The sequence below is a fragment of the Carassius carassius genome, chromosome 42 (assembly GCF_963082965.1).
Source record: "Carassius carassius chromosome 42, fCarCar2.1, whole genome shotgun sequence".
Classification (NCBI taxonomy): domain Eukaryota; kingdom Metazoa; phylum Chordata; class Actinopteri; order Cypriniformes; family Cyprinidae; genus Carassius; species Carassius carassius.
The window spans coordinates 20,020,900-20,041,153 of NC_081796.1; the positions used below are offsets into that span (position 1 = coordinate 20,020,900).

Below are 20,254 nucleotides of genomic sequence, written 5' to 3' on the forward strand. Positions count from 1 at the left end.
CATCAACCCAGCCCTAAGAGAGAGCACGTTTACATGCACAATCCTAAAACAATTATGCTTAACAGAAAATGCACTTGGTCATGTAAACGTGGTAACCCTTTTTCTTTTATCGGAGTAAGGTCATAAACGGCGTAAGCATAACCCGGTCACAGCAGGTAGTTTTCTTCCATCTTACTCTGATTTCGCATGGTATGTAAATGCAATAACCCGTTTTTTGTCAGCTTACTGAAGTGCACATGTTTGATACGTGACAGGATCGCATCGTTAGTGCAGATTTAAGCACATCTACCCCGAGCAAACGTCTTGCAGTAAAGAAAGAAGGAAATATATCACAAAAGCAGACTTTTTCATTACTCAGAAAATGATAAAAATGTGTTCTCATCTCGTGCAGCAGAAGTATAGAAGTGGCATTTATAACGGCAAGAGAGGATAGTATATGAGCTGTAAGTTTCCCAACATGCTGCAAGTTGATATGCAAATGATTCTATTTTGACGTCACTACAGGGAAATAACCTGATTTATTAATGAAGTCATGTAAACTCACCCTTCTCTCCTCTCTTCTTTTTGGTCCGGTCAATGTGGTCTTTGAGCTGGATTCGGATCTGTTTCTCGTTGGGAAGGTCTTTGATGAAGGGATGCTTGATGAGCTGTTCAGTACTGGGTCTCTGGTTGTGATTCTTCACTAAACAGCTCTCAATGAATAACTGGAACTTTTTAGACCTGCAGAGAACAACAAACCGATCAGCTTTGACTCTCAGGTCCTGTTCATTACCATCAGTTGTAGATTTGAAGTGCATATCCAATATGATGAGAGGTTTGAAATACCATTTTTTGGACTTTAGACGGGGAGCTGAATTTCTAGGTATGAGGAAAAGTGCTCGCATGGGATGCATATCGCACAGCGCTGAGAAAACAAACAGGTGTGTGTGTTGAGCAATCTCAGTGTTCATATAAATACATTCTCACGTGTTTAACATCATAATGCATTGCGTTGGACTTACGAGGGGCTCCTTCTGCCATTTCAATAGCTGTAATTCCCAGAGACCACAGGTCACTCTGAAACAAAACAGTGCTGTTAGGATCTCTGCCTGAAGCCAAACAGGACTCTCACACAAAAGCAATCAGTGAGCGTAATTAGGAATCTCTTGAAATACCTTGAAGTCATATGTGGCGTCTGGGTTCTCATCACAGGCTATGACCTCTGGAGCCATCCAATATGGCGTGCCAATAAAAGTGTTCCTCCTACCGACAGTACGGTCCAACTGTGCACTCACACCAAAATCAACTGTTGAAAACACACGCAAATCACACACACACCCGGAAGATTTGTCCTTTATGTGTTTGCGTGCAGTAACGTGAGGAGAGGTCTTTGATGAAGTGCATGCTGCCATCTGCCTCTGTGCCACTCTTCGCTCGTCACCGCAGGCAGTTATCAAAGCAACCAGCCAGAACTGTCTCACAAACTCAAACAACTTGATGACAAGCCCTAATAACTCCAGAGGAGGGTCACAGGTTCCACAAGACTCAATATGAATATACTGAATATGATTTTTGAACAGGTTATTGAAAATTAAACCTTCCTCTCAATTTATTTAATTAAAATGAACTATTTTATCTGTTTGATTAGTGCTTTAGCTCGACTGTAAACCTCCGATGTAAAATAGAATGAGTAATGCTATATTTCGTCATGAGACATACTGCTACTTACTGAAAGAAAGTCTGTTTCTAGATATTAGAGCTTTGGAAATTGTAACTTTTAGTTCGAAAAACCTCAACCCTGATTCATACCCATTTACAGAAGCTTCTTTTAAAGTAAGTGTGTCATATAAGACTGTACATTGTGTTTTTGTGTTCGCTGTCAGGGGTGTGAACTCACCTAGTTTGACTTCCGCATTTTCTGTGAGCAAAACGTTCTGACCTTTGATATCACGATGAATGACCTTATGTTGATGCAAGTGGGTCAGACCCTATCAAAACCAAATGAATAGGTTAGACTCAACTGGAGACGGACAGATGAGGAAACACTCTTCAAAAATAACACTTCTGTGAGCTAATAATGTCTTCTAGTGGCCCACACTACACACATACTCACCCTGAGGATCTCTCTGCAGATGTACGCCGTCCACTCCTCCTTCAGAGAGTTTCCTTTGGTGTTCTTTATCAGGTCTGTCACTGAACCAGCACCACAAAACTCCATCACCAACTACAGACACATCGCGTCAACAAAATTAGGACAAAAACCAATTATGAAAAATCTAATTTAGTGGAGAACTACACTTATATACTAATGATATATATAAAGTGGCATTACCGGCCACTTTATTAGGTACACCTGTTCAATTGATTGGTAACACAAATTGCTAATCACCCAATCACATGGCAGCAACTCAATGCATTTAGGCAACTAGATGTGGTGAAGACGACTTGCTGAAGTTCAAACCGAGCATCAGAATGGGGAAGAAAGGGGATTTATGTGACTTTGAACGTGGAATGGCTGTTGGTGCCAGGCAGGCTGGTCTGAGTATTTCAAAAACTGCTGATGAAAACTTAAATGACCACTCGTTACAACCAAGGTATGCAGAATACCATCTCTGAGCATACAACACATCGAACCCTGAAGCAGATGGGCTACAGCAGCAGAAGACCACACCGGGTGCCGCTCCAGTCAACTAAGAACAGGAAACGGAGGGTACAATTCACACAGGCTCACCAAAACTGGACAATAGAAGATTGGAAAAACGTTGCCTGGTCTGATGACTCTCGATTTCTGCTGTGACATTCAGATGGTAGGGTCAGAATTTGGCGTAAAGAACCATCCTGCCTTGTCTCAACAGTTCAGGCTGGTGGTGGTTGTGCAATGTTGGGGGGGATATTTTCTCGGCACACTTTGGGCCCCTTAGTACCAATTGAGCATTGTTTAAATGCCACAGCCTTCCTGAGTAAAGTTGCTGACCATGTCCATCCCTTTATTACTACAGTGTACCCATCTTCTGATGGCTACTTCCAGCAGGATAATCCACAAAGCTCAAATCATCTCAGACTGGTTTCTTGAACATGACAATGGGTTCAATTTACTCAAAAATTTATTCAAATAAAGTGGCAGAACCTGTATTTTAATTAGATATACTATTTTAATTGCACATTTTAATTGCACATACATGCAAATACACACTTTTCATTTGAAACTAGGGCTGTGCAAAAAATCGAATGCGATTTTCATGCACATCTCACCAGTAAAGACACTCCTGTAATCAGAAGTATATCTCCAGCACGTGCGTTCGGATCAGGGTTGCCAGGTTTATACAACAAATCCTGCCCAGTTGCTTCTCAAAACTAGTCCAAAACTAGCCCAATCGCGCTTCGAGGTGGTTCCATGATAAAAATTGCTTCCCGGGGGTTAAAATATACGTTTTTAGCAGGGTTGCCTTGGTAAAAAATTCACATTTTAGCGGCTAAATATCACGTTATTTGTATTGGGGTCGCTTCGACCTGCGGACATGAAAAACAACCTCAGACTTGGCAACACTGGTTGGCATTTCCTACACCAAGCCGTAATTCACTGACAATCTACACAAAATCGATGTTAAAATCGCAGGCGATTCTTTGTCGATTTTGAAAACGATTTTGTGTTAGTTGTAGGTAGACTACGGATCTGTGTAGTAACTGCTGCTCCACCTGAACCATTGTTGCCAAGTCTGCGATTGTTTTTCATATCCGCAGTTTGAAGCAACCCCAATACCAAATAACGTGATATTTAGCCCTTAAAATGCGAATTTTACCAAGGCAACCCTTCCAAAAAATTTATATTTTAACCCCGGGAAGCAATTTTTATCGGGGAACCTCCTGGAAACGCGATTGGGCTAGTTTTGGACTAGTTTTGAGGAGCAACTGGGCAGGATTTGTTGTGAAAACCTGGCAACCCTGATCTGAACGCACGTGCTGGAGATATATTTCTAATTACAGGAGCGTCTTTACTGATGAGATGCGCATTAAAATCGCATTCGATTTTTTGCACAGCCCTATTTGAAACTAGATCTGTGAATGACTTCATTTTCCCACTTTAAAAAAGTATTGAGGAAGTTAAAATGACAAGATAGGTTACAAGAAAAAGTTTTTGTTTACAATAAATAAAGAGGGAATTTCATAGTTGTTTCCAGAGAAGTCTCCAGATAACAATAAAAATATAAAGCAAGCCATGCAGCCCTACCTTCGCTTTAATATAGAGTTTTAGTAAGGGCCAGTGACATGCAAACCTCTAAACCCAGTTGTGTTTTTATTTCTTTGGTTTTACATTTTTTCTCAAGACAGTCATAACAAGAGCACTATTCTCATTTGGAGCCCCAGGGGCACAATAAAAGTCAATAAAAGTAAATTATGAGCATAATATGATTGTTTCTCTGAAACACAGATTGGTTTTGAATGGTCTCTTGAGCTGCCCCTCAGATGGGTTTAAATATGTTTGGCCTCTGGGACTCTCCAAAGTCACAACTGCTGAGTTGGCAAATCCTTCTTTACAAAGACACCAAAATGAGGGTGATGGTGCTGACCACATGCTCCAGTGCAAATAAATGTCTTCAGTGTGTCAATATCTTTATGTTGCTGGGCAAAGACAGTGGCAAAGCTCACCACAGAGAAAATGAGGTTGGCAGTTCTCTATCTCCATGTTCAATGCATAGAGATGAAAGCAACAAGGCCTAGGCACGTTTGTGCAAAGTGTTAACTTTTTTTTTAATTAATAAATACCAGGAAGACCTTAGATTAATAAAGTAAAACAGACAGCAAATTAATATATTATGCTACAGTCAAACTTATGTTTCATGTGTCGGCAAATCTGTGTTTGAGATATAACATGACAAAAATAAATAAATAATAATATATAGTAAAATGTTGACATGCTACACTATATCTAGCTGAAAAAAAGCTACATGGTTCTGAAAACAGCTAAACCACTAGCATACTATTGAAAAACTACTATTGTACTACACACACTAACAATGAAACATTTGCACACTAAAATAACCCTGATACTTTCTGCCAACAACTAATGAGGACTGACCCAGAGCTGGTCATCCACGCCAGGTGGGTTCTTCTTGACGAAGGCACCATAGTAGGTGGCGATGTTTCGATGGTGGGAGTATTTTTTCAGCATGTTGATCTCAGCTTTGATCTCCTCCTCCTCATCCTGTCAAATAAAACGGACAACACTTGAGACGGAGCAGGAAAATACCATGTTAGTTGATCTTGTGCGTGAGTCATTGTGAGGAAACTATTATACAGTATGATTTACTACTGCACATAATTAACAGTACAAGTATGTATTACTTAGTAAATTATGTCATTGTTATTTTTCCAAGTTAAGTGTGTAATTTCTGTGCCACTAGCAACAAAAAAATTTGGGGGAAAATTGTTGTTTTCAAACAGGTTTCTTTAAAAACACTCCATCCATTTGTTACTGGTCGGGCCAAACAGATTGCCCCACCCCAAACAGTGTCTCGGGCCACATGCGGGGAACACCCTGAATGGATGGCCTTTCCATCACAGGCCTCACACAAAGGGAATTTATAGTATCCAATTCACTTATGCTACATGTCTTTTTGTATTGTTGGGGAACCCGGATCACCCAGAAAACACCCGCGCAGACGCGAGGAGAACATACAAACTCCTCACAGGAAGGCTCCCTGGTCCAGCCGGGACTCCAACCATGGACCTTCATGTCGTGAGGCGACAGTACTTGGTACTTTGTTTGCCACAAATTACATTTAAATTGTTTGCTTTTAAACAACATCATGCAAAAAGAGAAGAGTAAATGTGTAAAAGTGAAACAGACATTGAGAGAAACTCACCCCTGTGACATCCATGACCTTGATTGCAGCAAGCTGGCCAGTCTTGACATGACGTCCCTGAAGAGAGAAAGATAAGAGCGAAGAAATATTATTTAAGAGTATCATACAAACATCATACTAGCATTATGGAACATGTGGTCATGAGATCTATCTGTAGCAGAAGAACAGGTGGACGTAAGCCTTCCTGGCATGCGGCATCATTACGTAACAGCATAGAAAGACGCACACACACACACACACACCTCCTAGAATGATTGAAACGGACCCAAAAACCTGTGTGAATGATCTCGGGCTCTTGGCTGTACCATTTCTTTTTTGTGAATGTGTGTGTGTTACGGTGCCACCAGATGACAACTCTGTTTGGGTTGGACGGATCTCCAAAAGCGTTATGCAACCGAAGGAATGTGGAAATGGAAATCACTGTCCTGGGTCTCCCTCAATTCCCTCCTGTTTACCTGTCAAGTTCCTCACTTCCCCTGAGCTCAATTTTATTTCAGAACCAGAAACGAGAGAAACAGACGCAGCGGATGCAGATCATCTGTGCGCTCAGCAGGTCCCGTGTTTCAGGACAATAGCGGGAGAAGCGGCAGCAGATCGGAGCAGAAGTGCGTTCATCTGAACGGCAGAATCACCCAGTGTGTGCTCTTCAGAATGAATTATGCACACTTCATCTCCTCACCCAACACGCTCCCACTGCTTTGATTCTGAGCAGAAGAGATGTTTCAGAGAGAGAAGAAGGGGAAGAGCGAAAAAAGGTGGAAAGAGAGAAGGACATGAGGAAAGAGTCCCACCAGTGCTCATTAACAACTTCAACTGCTACTGGAAAGTATTAACAAGATATTAAACATATTATTAAACACAGAGATGTGTAAGAACCATGGAGTTCAAGTAGGGCTCACATAATTTGATCAAATTTTGAGCATCTAATAACTATTTTGAGCACCTAATAACTAATTTTTACTACTGGTCAACCAAATATAATCGACCAAAATGCCAATGTTTGTCTTTTATTATTGGCATCATCTGATTCGTGTTGGAAGCAAACTCCATCATCATATTATTAAATATTAATTTATAGCAGCATGTTTTATTTCCTATCTTTAAATATAATTTATAGCTGCTTTATATCAGCCCTCCTGCTCAAAGACAGAGGTTCCCAAACCTTTCTTGTCAGTTAAATCCTTTGGACATAAAATATTTACTTATAGTACCCCACGATTTTAAGTTAATATTTCAATAATTTAACAAAAATGAAAAGCTGTATACTTCTGTCCACAAAAATTTAGGAAATTATGCAAACGTGAAAAAGAAAAAAAATGCATGTTAAACAATGGAGCCACTCTGAAAACAAGGCATTATAAGCTGTACCTGTGAATTTCAGCTTTATTTTCACATCGTGCATCCCTATTTGTTTATTTTAATGTTACATTCGATTTAACTAATTATTAGCTATTTATCATCAACTCAAAAACACCCTGCAGTTCCCTCATAGATCTTGTTTGAGAAACCAAAACGATACCGGCATCGGCCATAAATACAAATCCACAATAATTGTTTTATTATTTTGAAGAATCTGTCAGTGGTTCTTGCCATGCTATGTGCTTTATGTGGTGGCTATGCAGTTTCTAAAGTGGTCTAAGTGAATTTACAAGGATGTTCTGAGTGGTCGCTTTCGGTCACTTCATATGGGTTGGTAGTTTTGACGCTTGAACCTGAAAAACATGCTGACTGGTTAAAAATGTTGGCTAATTTGAATACATCAGACAGAACACATGAGCAAATCATCATCATAATACATCCAAGTAATCGTAATAAAGTATGCTGGCATATAAGTGAATCAGATGTGTGAATGTGATGAATGTGTGCATGTGTGATAGATTTGTTCCCTACATTTCCACGTCTCTCCTGATGAGGAGATTCGCAGGACAGACTGCTAACTGGAAAAACCATCTGGCACCTTGACAGAGATTAACTGAAAAGTTCTGGAGCGTTGACGTATAAGAGAAGACTGTCCCCAATTGCCATAAGCCATGAAAAAAGCAAGACGCAAAAGTGCAGACTGTGCAGTTTTAATGATAAATATTACTATACTCACAATGGAAAATTAACATACTGCACATATATTCCATACATTGTGCAATATTTTTAAAACAATAAGCACAACAGTAAGCAAAATGCAACAGAAATTGTTACAAACGGTCATCACAAAACATCATTAAACTTAGATTTAAAAATGTAATTAAATGTACTTTTTTTATTTAATTTTTTTGTTTTTTAAATATGCATATGAAAAACATTCTCAAACATTTTTTTCTGTTAAGTCCCTTATTATAGTTTAGGTAATGAATACAGAAAGAGATATTAAAAATGGAAATTAATGATTAAGTTGAGTGCTATGCATCATGGGATACAGTATCCCATAAAGTGAACTCTGCTACAAAACCATTTCACGATTTCAACATTACATGATTTCAACAAAGCTTTGTCATAGTCATCATCTTCACTAAACAGATAAGCACACTATGCGGTCACAGAGCCCTTCTAATCTAGACTGGCAGCTGAAATGCATACGGAGTTCTGTTCCCATTATATCTGAAATGACTGTAAATGGCTATCGGAGAGCTTGCAGTAGTAATGCATTGTAACTGTAGCCGCAAAATGCAGTAAGGAAGACTGTGTGGTTGCTGTGTGGTTTCATCATCACGGCTGCTATTGGTTATACTCAACTCTCCAATCATGAGAAAATAAGACCGCATCTGCTGGAGGGAAGGAAAACCAAACAACGGTGATGACAGACGCATATAAATATATATCTTTGTATGTCTTTGTAGAAGTCATGAAAACGGAACAGTTATTATCGCACAATCAGGATCAGGAAGTCATTTGTCACTGCAAGCCTGGTGTATGTTTGTACCGCTTAACGGTAGACTCAGGGTTCCAGTGCGGAAAAAAAAAAGTGCACAACACACCATTTCCTCCTCTGTAGCCTAGCAACAAGCCTGGAAGGCGGAGGAGGTTTGTGATTTTCACACTCTTCTACAGACAGCTCCTCTTGTTCCTGAGACATGTGACCTAGGGTGACCCTCTCAGCTCAGTCTCTGAGAGAGCTTTGGAGGGGCCAGAATCTCTTTACTCATCTTCCATTCAGAGAACAGCCTTCAAAAGACCACATCCCCTGCAGTCACTTATGGAATGCAGGAAGTTGGTGTTTTATTTAGAACCTCGTTGTGGAAGCTTCCTTATTTAACCATATATCAATATCACCTAGTTCCTGCGTTGCGAAAATGCCCAAAAGTGGGTAGTTCCACAATTAGTTCTGGTACTATGAAAAGGTTCCTGCTGTGCGAAAGGCCCCATTTATAGTTTGGTTATTCTGTTATGTGTCTTTTGTCATTTAGTCATTGTTTTGTCTATATAGTTTTTATAATTTAGTTATGTATTTGTTGTAGATTTAGTTATTTTAGTAAGTTAAACTAACTTACAACTAGCTGAAATAAAAGTTAACTTACAATCATTTGATGCTCATTTCATTTCAAATAACAATTCAATTTTTTATTTTTTGGTTTTAACAACCCTGGATCACAAACTACTTGACTTTCAAGTTGTTACAAACATAAATTCACTCAGAAACATGCGTCTTATTGGTAGGAGATGCAGAACAAATGAAAACATTTAAAAATCAGCTCAAAATATCGGTACGCTCTCCAAAATTATACCGTTGTACCTTATTTACTCTTAAAGAGATTGTTCACACAAAAAATCAAAATTATGTCATTAATAACTCACCCTCATGTTGTTTCAAACCTGTGAGACCTCCGTTTATCTTTGGAACACAGTTTAAGATATTTTAGATTCAGTCCGAGAGCTCTCAGTCCCTCCATTGAAACTGTGTGTACGGTATACTGTCCATGTCCAGAAAGGTAAGAAAAACATCATCAAAGTAGTCCATGTGACATCAGAGGGGCAGTTAGAATTTTTTGAAGCATCGAAAATACATTTTGGTCCAAAAATAGCAAAAACTACAACTTTATTCAGCATTGTCTTCTCTTCCGTGTCTGTTGTGAGAGAGAGTTCAAAACAAAGCAGTTTGTGATATCCGGTTCACGAACGAATCATTCGATGTTACCAGTAATCATTTTGAACCAGTTCACCAAATCGAACCGAATCGTTTTAAACTGTTCACGTCTCCAATAAGCATTAATCCACAAATTACTTAAGCATTACTTAAGCTGTTAACTTTTTTAATGTGGCTGACACTCCCTCTGAGTTAAAACAAACCAATATCCCGGAGTAATTAATGTACTCAAACAGTACACTGACTGAACTGCTGTGAAGAGAGAACTGAAGATGAACACCGAGCCGAGCCAGATCTGGGCAAAAGTTGTATAGTATTTCAGCCTGAAACAGTGTTCAACCAAATCGCACAGAATCCTGGGGTCTTGAGTCATATCTCAAAAATGCAATGCTCAAAGGCCAAAAATGTCTGTCTGAATGTGTGTGGCTGTAGTGATGGTGCTTTAAAGGGAATGAACCTAAAACACTGCTGCTATATATATATATATATATATATATATATATATATATATATATATATATATATATATATATATATAAAAAGAGAGAGAGAATTCTCAAACTTGTCAACTTACACACCTAACAAGCCACATAATCTTTCTCAGGTATAATTCAAGTACAGGAAGTTACATGACAGAATTCCAATTCGCAGAAAAGGAAAATGCTGTCAAAATTTACACATCATCCAGTTTATTCCATGGAAAACAAAAGGCGATACTTACAGCAGGGTGTCGAAGCTGCATTACAAGTGAATACAATGCCTATGACTGAAGCAAAATCATTAAATAATACACCTGTCATACTGACAAATACAGATAACGCGTTAACAGAAGCGTGAACATTCTTCAAAAGTCTCCCTTTTGTGTTCTACAAAAAGTCAGACTGGTTTGGGTGAGTAAATGACAATAAAAAAAACTAAATTTGTGAACTATCCCTTTACAATTTAATGTTAAGAGTTGGTTGAAATAGTCATGCTTTCCTTAAATATTTAAAAGTGCCTGAAAAGAAAACTCACAAGCTTTGATAAAAGTGCCTACATTACTTTCTTTCTCCTTCATAGCACATTTCTCTCAAAAGCAGTGTCATGTGAGTGGGAGAGGAGCGGTCCCAACGCAGCACATCCTGACCCAGAACCTATTTCTTCTAATGCGGGGCATGTTTTAATGGCTTTCTGGATCTCCAAAGATGAAGGCTGTGTGGGATTTTCTGCAGGGACTCAGAGCAAATCAAACTCCTGAATTTCCTTGAAGTCGGCATGAAATTAAATTTCACCAAATATATTTTCTAAATGCATCTTATAGATCTTTTTGTGAACAATTTATTTGTGCAATTTATTTGCTTAATTTTCGTTGTAAAAGTCATCAACCTACGACTTTTGGACTAATTAAACTGGCTTGCAGCAAAGCAGGAGTCCGAGAATTCACAGAATGAAGCAGAAGACATCTTTTTAACAAGACTGACTCCAAAACAAAAAAAGGTTTTGCTACGGACCAGCACATTTTATCTTTTACGCAACTTACTTTTAAAGGAAATCACCCGCAATTCATCCAAGATGCTCCAGACACCGTGAAATTAGCTTTGGTTAGCGCTGTTGATTTAGCCAACTAATGCAGGACCGTTAGAGGCCTGAGACTTTCTGTAGTATTTTCCATTGTTTAGTTATTGCAAAATGTGCTTTGTTTATTGACATTAAGTCGATACAGTAAAATACGTTTTTAAAATTCAATGTAGTTAAAAACAAATAATAAAAAGAAGTCTTACGTTCACAGAGGCTGCATTTCTTTGATCAAAATACAGTAAAAACAATAGTGTCAAATATTACTACAATTAAAAATAAGTGATTTATTAAAAATTTTACAATTTTAAAACGTACTATATTCCTGTGATGGCAAAGCTGACACGATCATTCAGAAATCATTTTAATACCGTTCATGCTAATTTGATGCTCAAGAAACATTTATTTTCATCAATGAAAACATGTGGGCTGCTTAATATTTTTGTGGAAACTCTGATTTTTTCAGGATTCTTTTATAATCGGTGACTTAATGGAATAAAAATGAAAGAAATGCGTCATCAATAATCAATGTTCATTCTCTGAGACAGACAAAGCAAAACAATTATCTAAAATGACATTACAAATCCACTAGTTGACTGAATAGATAACAGATGAATACAAAAGTTACATTCCACTTAGCCCACATATTTCATAGATAAATAGTGACTAATGATTACACATTAAAAAGAAAACAAATAAGAGGAATTATATATGAAAGAACTCATAATGAAGCAATTGAAATCAAAGTCTGCATGTTATCTCATACCATAAGTCAGGAAAAAAGTCATTGGTGTCAACAGAAAAACTATTCATCAATACATAAAAACCATGATTCACAATTTCCTTGCCTCTATTATTTCGTTCATACTAATTCAGTCAATCATGGCTGATTGTGACCTGAATGCAGCTTCACCAAAGCCACCAGAATGCCATCGACAAAATGGTTCAAAAACTGCTCAGCTTCCATATGATATTAAATGAATGCCTGCTGTTTTAAATAATATTAGAATTCTGAAAGATGTCAGGCGCTTGTGCTTTTGAAAAACTCCTACACGTAAATGAGCAAGTGTGTTTTATATTCATTTTTATATATATATTTGAACTGATTAGCCCACGCAAATCCGGTGCACAAACACCACAGACTGTTCTCACCAACAGACACAGAAATGTACTTTTACAATGTAAAATAAAAACTAAATGTTGCCACCTGCTACTTGTTTAACCAAACCTTGGTAACCAATAGGCAGGACAGAGGGAATGTCTGGAAAATGTTTACAAGGAAATCATGACTATTACTATTGCTCACACTTGCTCATTTTATTGCTAAGCGATAAACTCCAGTGAGTAACTCATCCTGTTCAGTTTGTTACGGATTCAAATGGTTTCGCTTGTTAGAGGTGAAAAATTTTTTTTGTTAAAGTGCCCCTTCCCGCACCCAAAAGGGTCCATGTTAACGCAGCTATTGTCACTTGTTTCATTGAAATTAATGAATGAAAAATGTTTACACAGTAATTTTTTTTTTCCTGTCTAAGAAAGCATCACTCTAATTTTCTTTCTGGACTGTTACAGATTAGACAGTTGTATTTCTTTCCTTCTTTTGATCTTTTTCTTTCTCTTCTCTTTATCATTTTTTATCTTTTCCCAAATTAAAAAATTTAAAATTAAGCAGAAAGACACCTCTACCTTTTAAATAGCCAATAGGCTTTACTTGTTGGGTAGAAGACCGTTGGAATTGGGGGAAGGACACTCATTCAAAAAGAGCATCTGATTGGACAAAAATCTGTGTAGTGCAGGATGAGTAATCAATATTTTTGTCTCCAGGAGAAAAGGATTAGACATTCAAAATACCTTTATCAGCAAACAGAGCGGGTAGATTGCTTAAAATTGTAGTCTGTTACTGAATCCAAATTACATGACAAAAATTGTAGTTTGTAACGTAATCCATTACATTACACATTTTACGTAATGTAATCAGACTAATTTAGGGCGGCAACAAATTATTATTTTGATAATTGATTAATCTAACAATTATTACAATGATTAATTGACTAATCGTCGATTATTTCACCAATTAATCACTAGCTTATTATTCTGCTTTTACATTTAGTTAAAATACTGAGTTCTAACTAATAAATAAAAAGTTATTACCAGCTTTGAAGTGAATGTCAAACAATTATATTACAATTGTACAATTACAACCAAAACTAGCTAAACGAGCAGGCTTTAATCTATGCAAACCAAACTATCACTTTAATGTAACGATTTTTTATTTATTTATTTTTGCATTCACTAATAAAAAAAGATTCATTATCAGATCATTAGATAGCTCTACACGGGACAGCTGCTTTATAGCAGAAAATCAAGTTGTAATTCTAATGGAATTCTTGTTTTTCTTTCCATGTTTAATAATAAAATCAATCTATTGTATAAAGAGTTATAGTAATAAATGTGACATGACTGGAGTGCTGATTGCAGAGTGCAAACTTATCCACATCTCTATGATGTTTTATGATGTCATCTCAGATGCTTTCTTAACTGCTGTTCTTTGTGCTGTGTTTATTTCGTTATTGAGAGGAAAGGGTGCAACACATACAACATTTACATGTTCATCTAAACACTGAGCCATACTGGTCATATCGCATTATTAGGGCTGCAACTAACGATTATTTTGATAATCGATTAATCTGTCGATTATTTTTACGATTAATCGATTAATCGGTTTATGTACTTATATTTTAGTTTTTCCCATTTTTTCCCCAAGTAAATTATTAATAAATGGTCTTTATCCTTCAGCATAGATTTTTAAGAGATTTTAACCATTTTGCATTGTCATATCCTAATCAAAAATATACCTGGAGTTGTTTTATTGTGTTAGTAATCCTTTGTCGAACTCTTCTGCAATCAGAACACTGACCCATACTCTAGCAAATTTCACAAGGAGATTTAAAATAATGTTTTCACCATGGCAGTCCTTAGAGCTCCTAAAGTAGTTTAACATCCCGAGCGAAGCTTAAGGAATCTTTCAGAACATATTTTCACGAAGAATAAGGATAAAACAGAATAAGATTGCAGTGCGTTGTATTTTATTATTTACTGGGAAACAGCTTTATAGCTTTTGCTGTGAAATTGTAAACAATCCTTCGAATAAAGTGCCAGTGGCATGAAACCTGAATGGAACTCACAATTTAAAGTAAAATCCATCAGAAGGTTGTCCAGAAGAAAAAATTGGACAGTCACACACAAAAAACCTGCTGTGTGAAAAAGAGCAGTGAATATTTAGAAAAAAAGTGCATTTCAAATATCTTTAAACATTTACCTCTCTCATTCAGTCATAATTAGGCTGCACGACTGAATTTTGAACTGGTAAACGACAAACTGATCACAGAACATGTTTGTAAAGCTTTAAATGTTAACTGTTAAAAAGCAATGTTATCAGCTTTTACGACTAAACATTTGCAAACAACATTGTACTGGAGAATCTGCACAAATAAAAGTCTTAGGGGCCGTTCACATATCGTGCCTAAAAACGCGTGGAAAACGCTAGGTGCACCGCTTTCTCCTCCTTTCCAAAGCGTTCGGACAGAAGCGCCCCTGAGGCGTAGACTTTGCTAAGCAACCATGACGTGCTCTCTCCTTGAAGACGCGGAAATTTCAGCAAAGGATAAATGGATTTGCAGCTCAAAAAATCGCTTGCAGTAGCTCTGCTACTAAATTTATTTCAAAATGGAAATCCATATACAACTATGATCAGCTGTTCCTTTCATCTTGACTGAGCTTTTAACGTTGTTACGGGAAAGGATGAAGCTGATTGGTTAGTTCTTGTCACATGACCCGCGATGCGCTTGCAGCATTCTGAAAAGTTGAGATGTTTTTAACTCTATGCGGTGCGGTGTTGGAAATAACCAACTTGAGCGCGCAAAAGACGCGATATGTGAACGTCCCCTTAAACAGTTCAGTAGTGCAGAGTTTACAGGTTAATCTTCTTTTTTGAAGGCTCAAAGTAAAGTACTCCCACATCACGCTAAATGCTGCAGAGACGCTGTTCGGGAAGCACGTGACATAAAACGAGGCCAGCTATTGGCTATTTGCTACTTCTCCTGCTGTACTGGCTGACTAAAACCTCCGGTGGCTCATTACTGCCACACTTTGGTCACCGCAGATTTGAAATATGCACGAAATGAGCCGCTTACGGCAAATAAAAGTTATTTAGCAACGAATCGATGACTAAATTAGTTGACAACTATTTTAATAATCGATTTTTATCGATTAAATCGATTCGTTGTTTCAGCTCTACGCATTATTGCAGGCTCTTACATCAGGTCATATGAGATCAAATGACTAATCGACAACAAAAATATTTGCAACTATTTTTTATTGTTGACGCTGTCAATAATGTCGACTTTCGATTTTAAAATACAATCAAAAATAAAACACTTTCTAAAAAATTTAATTTATTTGTTTACCTGAATGTCATTCAAGCATTTTAAGGGAGAATCAATAAATCATGAATAATTTATTGCTTGTGTAAATTTATGTAATCATGTTATTAATAAAAAGTAACTGTAGTCTGATTACGAGTATTTAAAAAAAATTTATACTCTAATTATGAGTACTTGATTTTTTTAGGCTCTAATTATGTAATCCAGATCACCTGAAATCAGTAACTACAAAGCTCTGTAAGCTAAAAGTATCAGTGTTTAAGAGTACAATAGCATATAAATGGCATTTAAGCTAACATACATGTCACAAAACCAGTTAAAGAACACTATTCTATAACAACTCAGAGACTGCACTCAGAAAACATGGTAACGAGTAAAGAAATTCTTGGTTATGGTATGAGCACACAAGTCAATGATAAGAAATGACAAGTCAATAATAAGAAGTGACAGCACAGTTATGCACCGATTCAGCTGACAAATTATCAAATTCCACTGTCGCACATGATTTTTCAGCTATCTCCCTTCTTCACGCTGTTTCTATTTCATTCTCATTAACACATGCTAACTATACACAAAGGGTGCCCGTTTGATTAAAAGAGTTCATCTTTTGCTATGATGCATCCGTCTCATTTTCCATAAAAAGGAGATAAAATCTATCACAACATTCTCATCACGTGAGACTGAGGGAAACAAAATCTAGCACCTTATAAGATATGACCCCTCCATACACCTTCACGAGTGGGGACACCTCAGAATCACACCTCCTACTGGTTTTCTCAGTATACTGACTGCACCTGCACAGAGACCTTTATACCAAACCCAAAAACTTCTGCAAGCTGCGGCTTTCTCTGAGGACTTTAAAGCGACAATCACAACCACATCCTCTTTCACTTCTTAATTTGTCTAATAATTCTGTATGTATGTACAATACATTCTTACTCAAATGTTAAAAGGTTAGTTCATCCAGAATTGAAATATCTCACATCATTTACTCATTCTCCTAATATCTCATACCTGTATGACTTCAGTGGAACACAACAGGAGCTGTCGGGTAGAATATTCTACTATAAAGTTTGGGGTTGGTGTTTGTTTTTCCAAGAAACTGAAAATTGTATTCAGCAAGGATGCATTCAATTTATTCAAATCGACAAAAAAAGTTATTTTGAACTTACTTTTGATAAAAATAAATACATTTTTGAGCACCAAATCAGCATATTAGAATGATTTCTGAAAGATTATATGACCCTGAAAATTCAGCTTTGCCATCAAAAGAATACAAATTATATTAAAATAGAAAATAGTCATTTAAAAAATAAATCTAATTGACTCCAAACTTTTGAACAGTAGCACACAAACACAGTCAATCCCTGCAATACATCGGAAGTCTTCTGAAGAAATATTATTGCTTACAAAGTGAAATATCTACTGAAAATGACTTAGCCATCAAAATGTTAAACCACATTTGAATAAATCCAGATGCAATTGAAATTTCACAGCTGCAGTAGTGGGGATGGCACAATTTGAATTAAACAACTTTAATTTCTTTCTATTAGCTATCATATGACTTACGACATATGATATGGTGATATGAAATCTAGCATACAAGTTGTATGGACTAGTTTTACAGTTTTTTTTTTTTTTTTTCATTGTACAGAAAAGAGCAGTATAATATTCTACCATTTCCTCTCGTTTCTCACAGAGAAAAAATTGTCATATGGGTTCTGAATGACATGAGGATGAGTAAATGCCATTAAATGACAGGATTTTCATCTTTTTTTTGGTGGGAACTAATTTTTTAAACGTATTGCATAATGACAGCCGTTTAGACTGACAAACTGCTTAACTGCTCCTGCATCTCCGCTCGTGGCTTCAGTCTCCAAGCGTCAAATCTGACACTTTGATTGGTGATCTCTACATTTAAATAAATAAAGAGCTCAATAATATCCTCCTCATGGCAGCGCACACAGTCTGATCTGGGCTTTGGCTCCTGTCCAGAGACAGCATTTATTAAAAACTTTTACAACTGCACGACCTCAGCATGATGGCTGTCAAATGCGGCTTTTAAAAAGGGGGTGGGATACTCGTTATGTCCCACCCTCTCTTCCTGTTTCAGTTGAAATTACGTCACCACATTGAATAACGCTGCCTGTTTCAAGGCACTTCAGGAGAACTTTAAATATGTTTTCAACTGAAAAATCTGACTCACACCCACCAGTTTTTAAACAGGAAACAGAAGAGGACGAATGATCTTTCAGATAAATGAGTCTTGACATGTCTGAACATACCACACGTATAACGCAAGAGCTGCTGAGACACTAACAGGTAAGTGCACATCTTTCAGGAAAGGAGAGGGAAAACATTGAAGCAAAAAGCAGAGGGAAATGTTTCTAAAACTGAACTGGATAGACCCAACCAATCATACATTTGACTTATCGTAGACCATCATTTACCTTATATACTTGTCCGTAGGTCCCATTTCCCACAAGCTCCACCAGCTCGAATATGCCAGCAGGGTCCTGAGGGGAGAAAATAATAGAAGAAGAAATTAGCTTGCATTATCCAGTCATTGAACATCAAGGAGAATCAAACATATACTATATACACTGAGGTCATCATAAAAGCTGACACTGCAGTTATTAGACCTAACAAAGCGTGCAAATTAAAGTTAAATCTGTTTGCACACTGAACATTAAACCCTATTAGGGTATCCAGTGAGCCAAAGCCAGAAAATTAATTTTGAAACAAACACTGAGGCTAAATAAGGTCCTATATCCTGCAAATTAAAACAACCGAACAAATCATGTTCGGTATTTTCATAATCAGTTCACAGTGTACTATTACACAGAAAATTCTGCCTTACTGGATGCAATCATGCCTGACGTTGAAATTATTAAATATATTTTTAGCACAAGAATCAATAATATCTACCTGGCTGTGCAGTTTCTATTTAAAAGTGCCTGCAAACCACATTGTGTTGTTGGGAATATAAATCCAACAAGACTGAAATCAGATCACGCTTACTTGTCATTTTCATTGAATAAAACTAAAGCAGTTTCCAGAAATGTCAGAGTCCAATTCAGCTCCAACAAGCATGATGCTCGTGAAAATAAGCACGACCAATAAATAATGCAATACACCTGGAACAATAAGCAAGACATGTTGCCATGGTAATCCGACAATAGCTGCCAATTCATGTCACCAGAGGGGTAATTTATGAAATATGGTTCAGTGAATTCACAAAAACCAACATAACGGCTTAAAACGAAACGAGGGATGAAGCTGGTGGAAAATTACGGATGGATTCAGGTTTATTTAGGTGAATATAAATTTACTGAATGGGATGTTCAGAAAGAACAAGGTGTGCGTAACTAAAAATACAGTGGTGATACTATGAGTTTTGGATATTACCATAATTGGTATCTTGGAAAAAGGTGTAATCGAAAAAGGTCTATTTGATACTTATAGACGGCCCTGTCTTGAAGTGCACCTACACTCTTCAAATCAGCATATTAGAATGATTCCTGAAGGATCATGTGACACTGAAGACAAGTAATGATGCTGAAAATCCAGCTTTGTCATAACAGGAATGAATTTCATTTTAAAATAAAAAACCGTTATTCTAAATTATGATACTTCACAATATTACCGTTTTGACTATTTTTGATCAAGTAAATGATGCCCTATTAAGCATTTTCTTTCAAAACATTATAAACATTACCAACCCCAAACATTTTAACAGTAGTGTATGAAGTACTATTTGATTACTTTGGATATGCTGGAAAAAAAATCATTTTTCACATTTGAAAACTGAACTGAATTGAATTTAGTATTTATATTGTTTTCCAGAAACAATATCTAATAGCGTGACACCCCCCTAAAGTACTTTTTGGAATTATTTCTTCGCTTATATCTGCAGACTCAAGAATCAAAATAAACCAACTGACAAATACATTATAAATTGCAGCCAGAAGGAAGTATGCTGCCTGGGAACAGCCGGAAACAAACATGAGTTTACAGTAAATTAAAGTGAAATGACACAAGAGTCAGTTATAGTCAGCACAGATTCTTTAAAACCAAGTGTGACTTAACACCCAGCCAGACAGTCAGTGTGGGAAGAAATAGGTCAGCACAGCACTCGGTGTTCGGACAGAGACCTTACTCTCAACGTCACCGCTGCCGGCTGTGAGTGGAAACCCCATCAATCTCTCGGCTGCTCGGAGACCCGACGGAACATGAGCTTCCCTAAATTACACACCTGCAACATCACCATACCTGCAGGAACATCATCTTCCTGTGAAGGTTTTTTTTTAAACACTCACGTATCTATCTTACATAACTCATGC

The 20,254-nt window shown here is 37.1% G+C and overlaps 1 protein-coding gene across 11 annotated transcripts in view; it reads right to left on the minus strand.

Annotated features, from left to right (window-relative positions):
• Positions 1 to 20,254, minus strand: part of LOC132124107 (TRAF2 and NCK-interacting protein kinase-like) — a 55,272-nt gene that overhangs the window by 27,718 nt on the left and 7,300 nt on the right. For all 11 annotated transcript variants that reach the window (XM_059534931.1, XM_059534935.1, XM_059534932.1 and 8 more), the window contains exons 2-10: positions 18,362 to 18,427; positions 5,844 to 5,900; positions 5,057 to 5,182; positions 2,093 to 2,203; positions 1,877 to 1,967; positions 1,155 to 1,285; positions 1,002 to 1,056; positions 826 to 904; positions 545 to 720 (exon numbers count right to left, since the gene is read on the minus strand). In XM_059534931.1, coding sequence (XP_059390914.1) covers positions 545 to 720; positions 826 to 904; positions 1,002 to 1,056; positions 1,155 to 1,285; positions 1,877 to 1,967; positions 2,093 to 2,203; positions 5,057 to 5,182; positions 5,844 to 5,900; positions 18,362 to 18,427 — 892 coding nt within the window. The remainder of the gene's footprint in view (positions 1 to 544; positions 721 to 825; positions 905 to 1,001; positions 1,057 to 1,154; positions 1,286 to 1,876; positions 1,968 to 2,092; positions 2,204 to 5,056; positions 5,183 to 5,843; positions 5,901 to 18,361; positions 18,428 to 20,254) is intronic.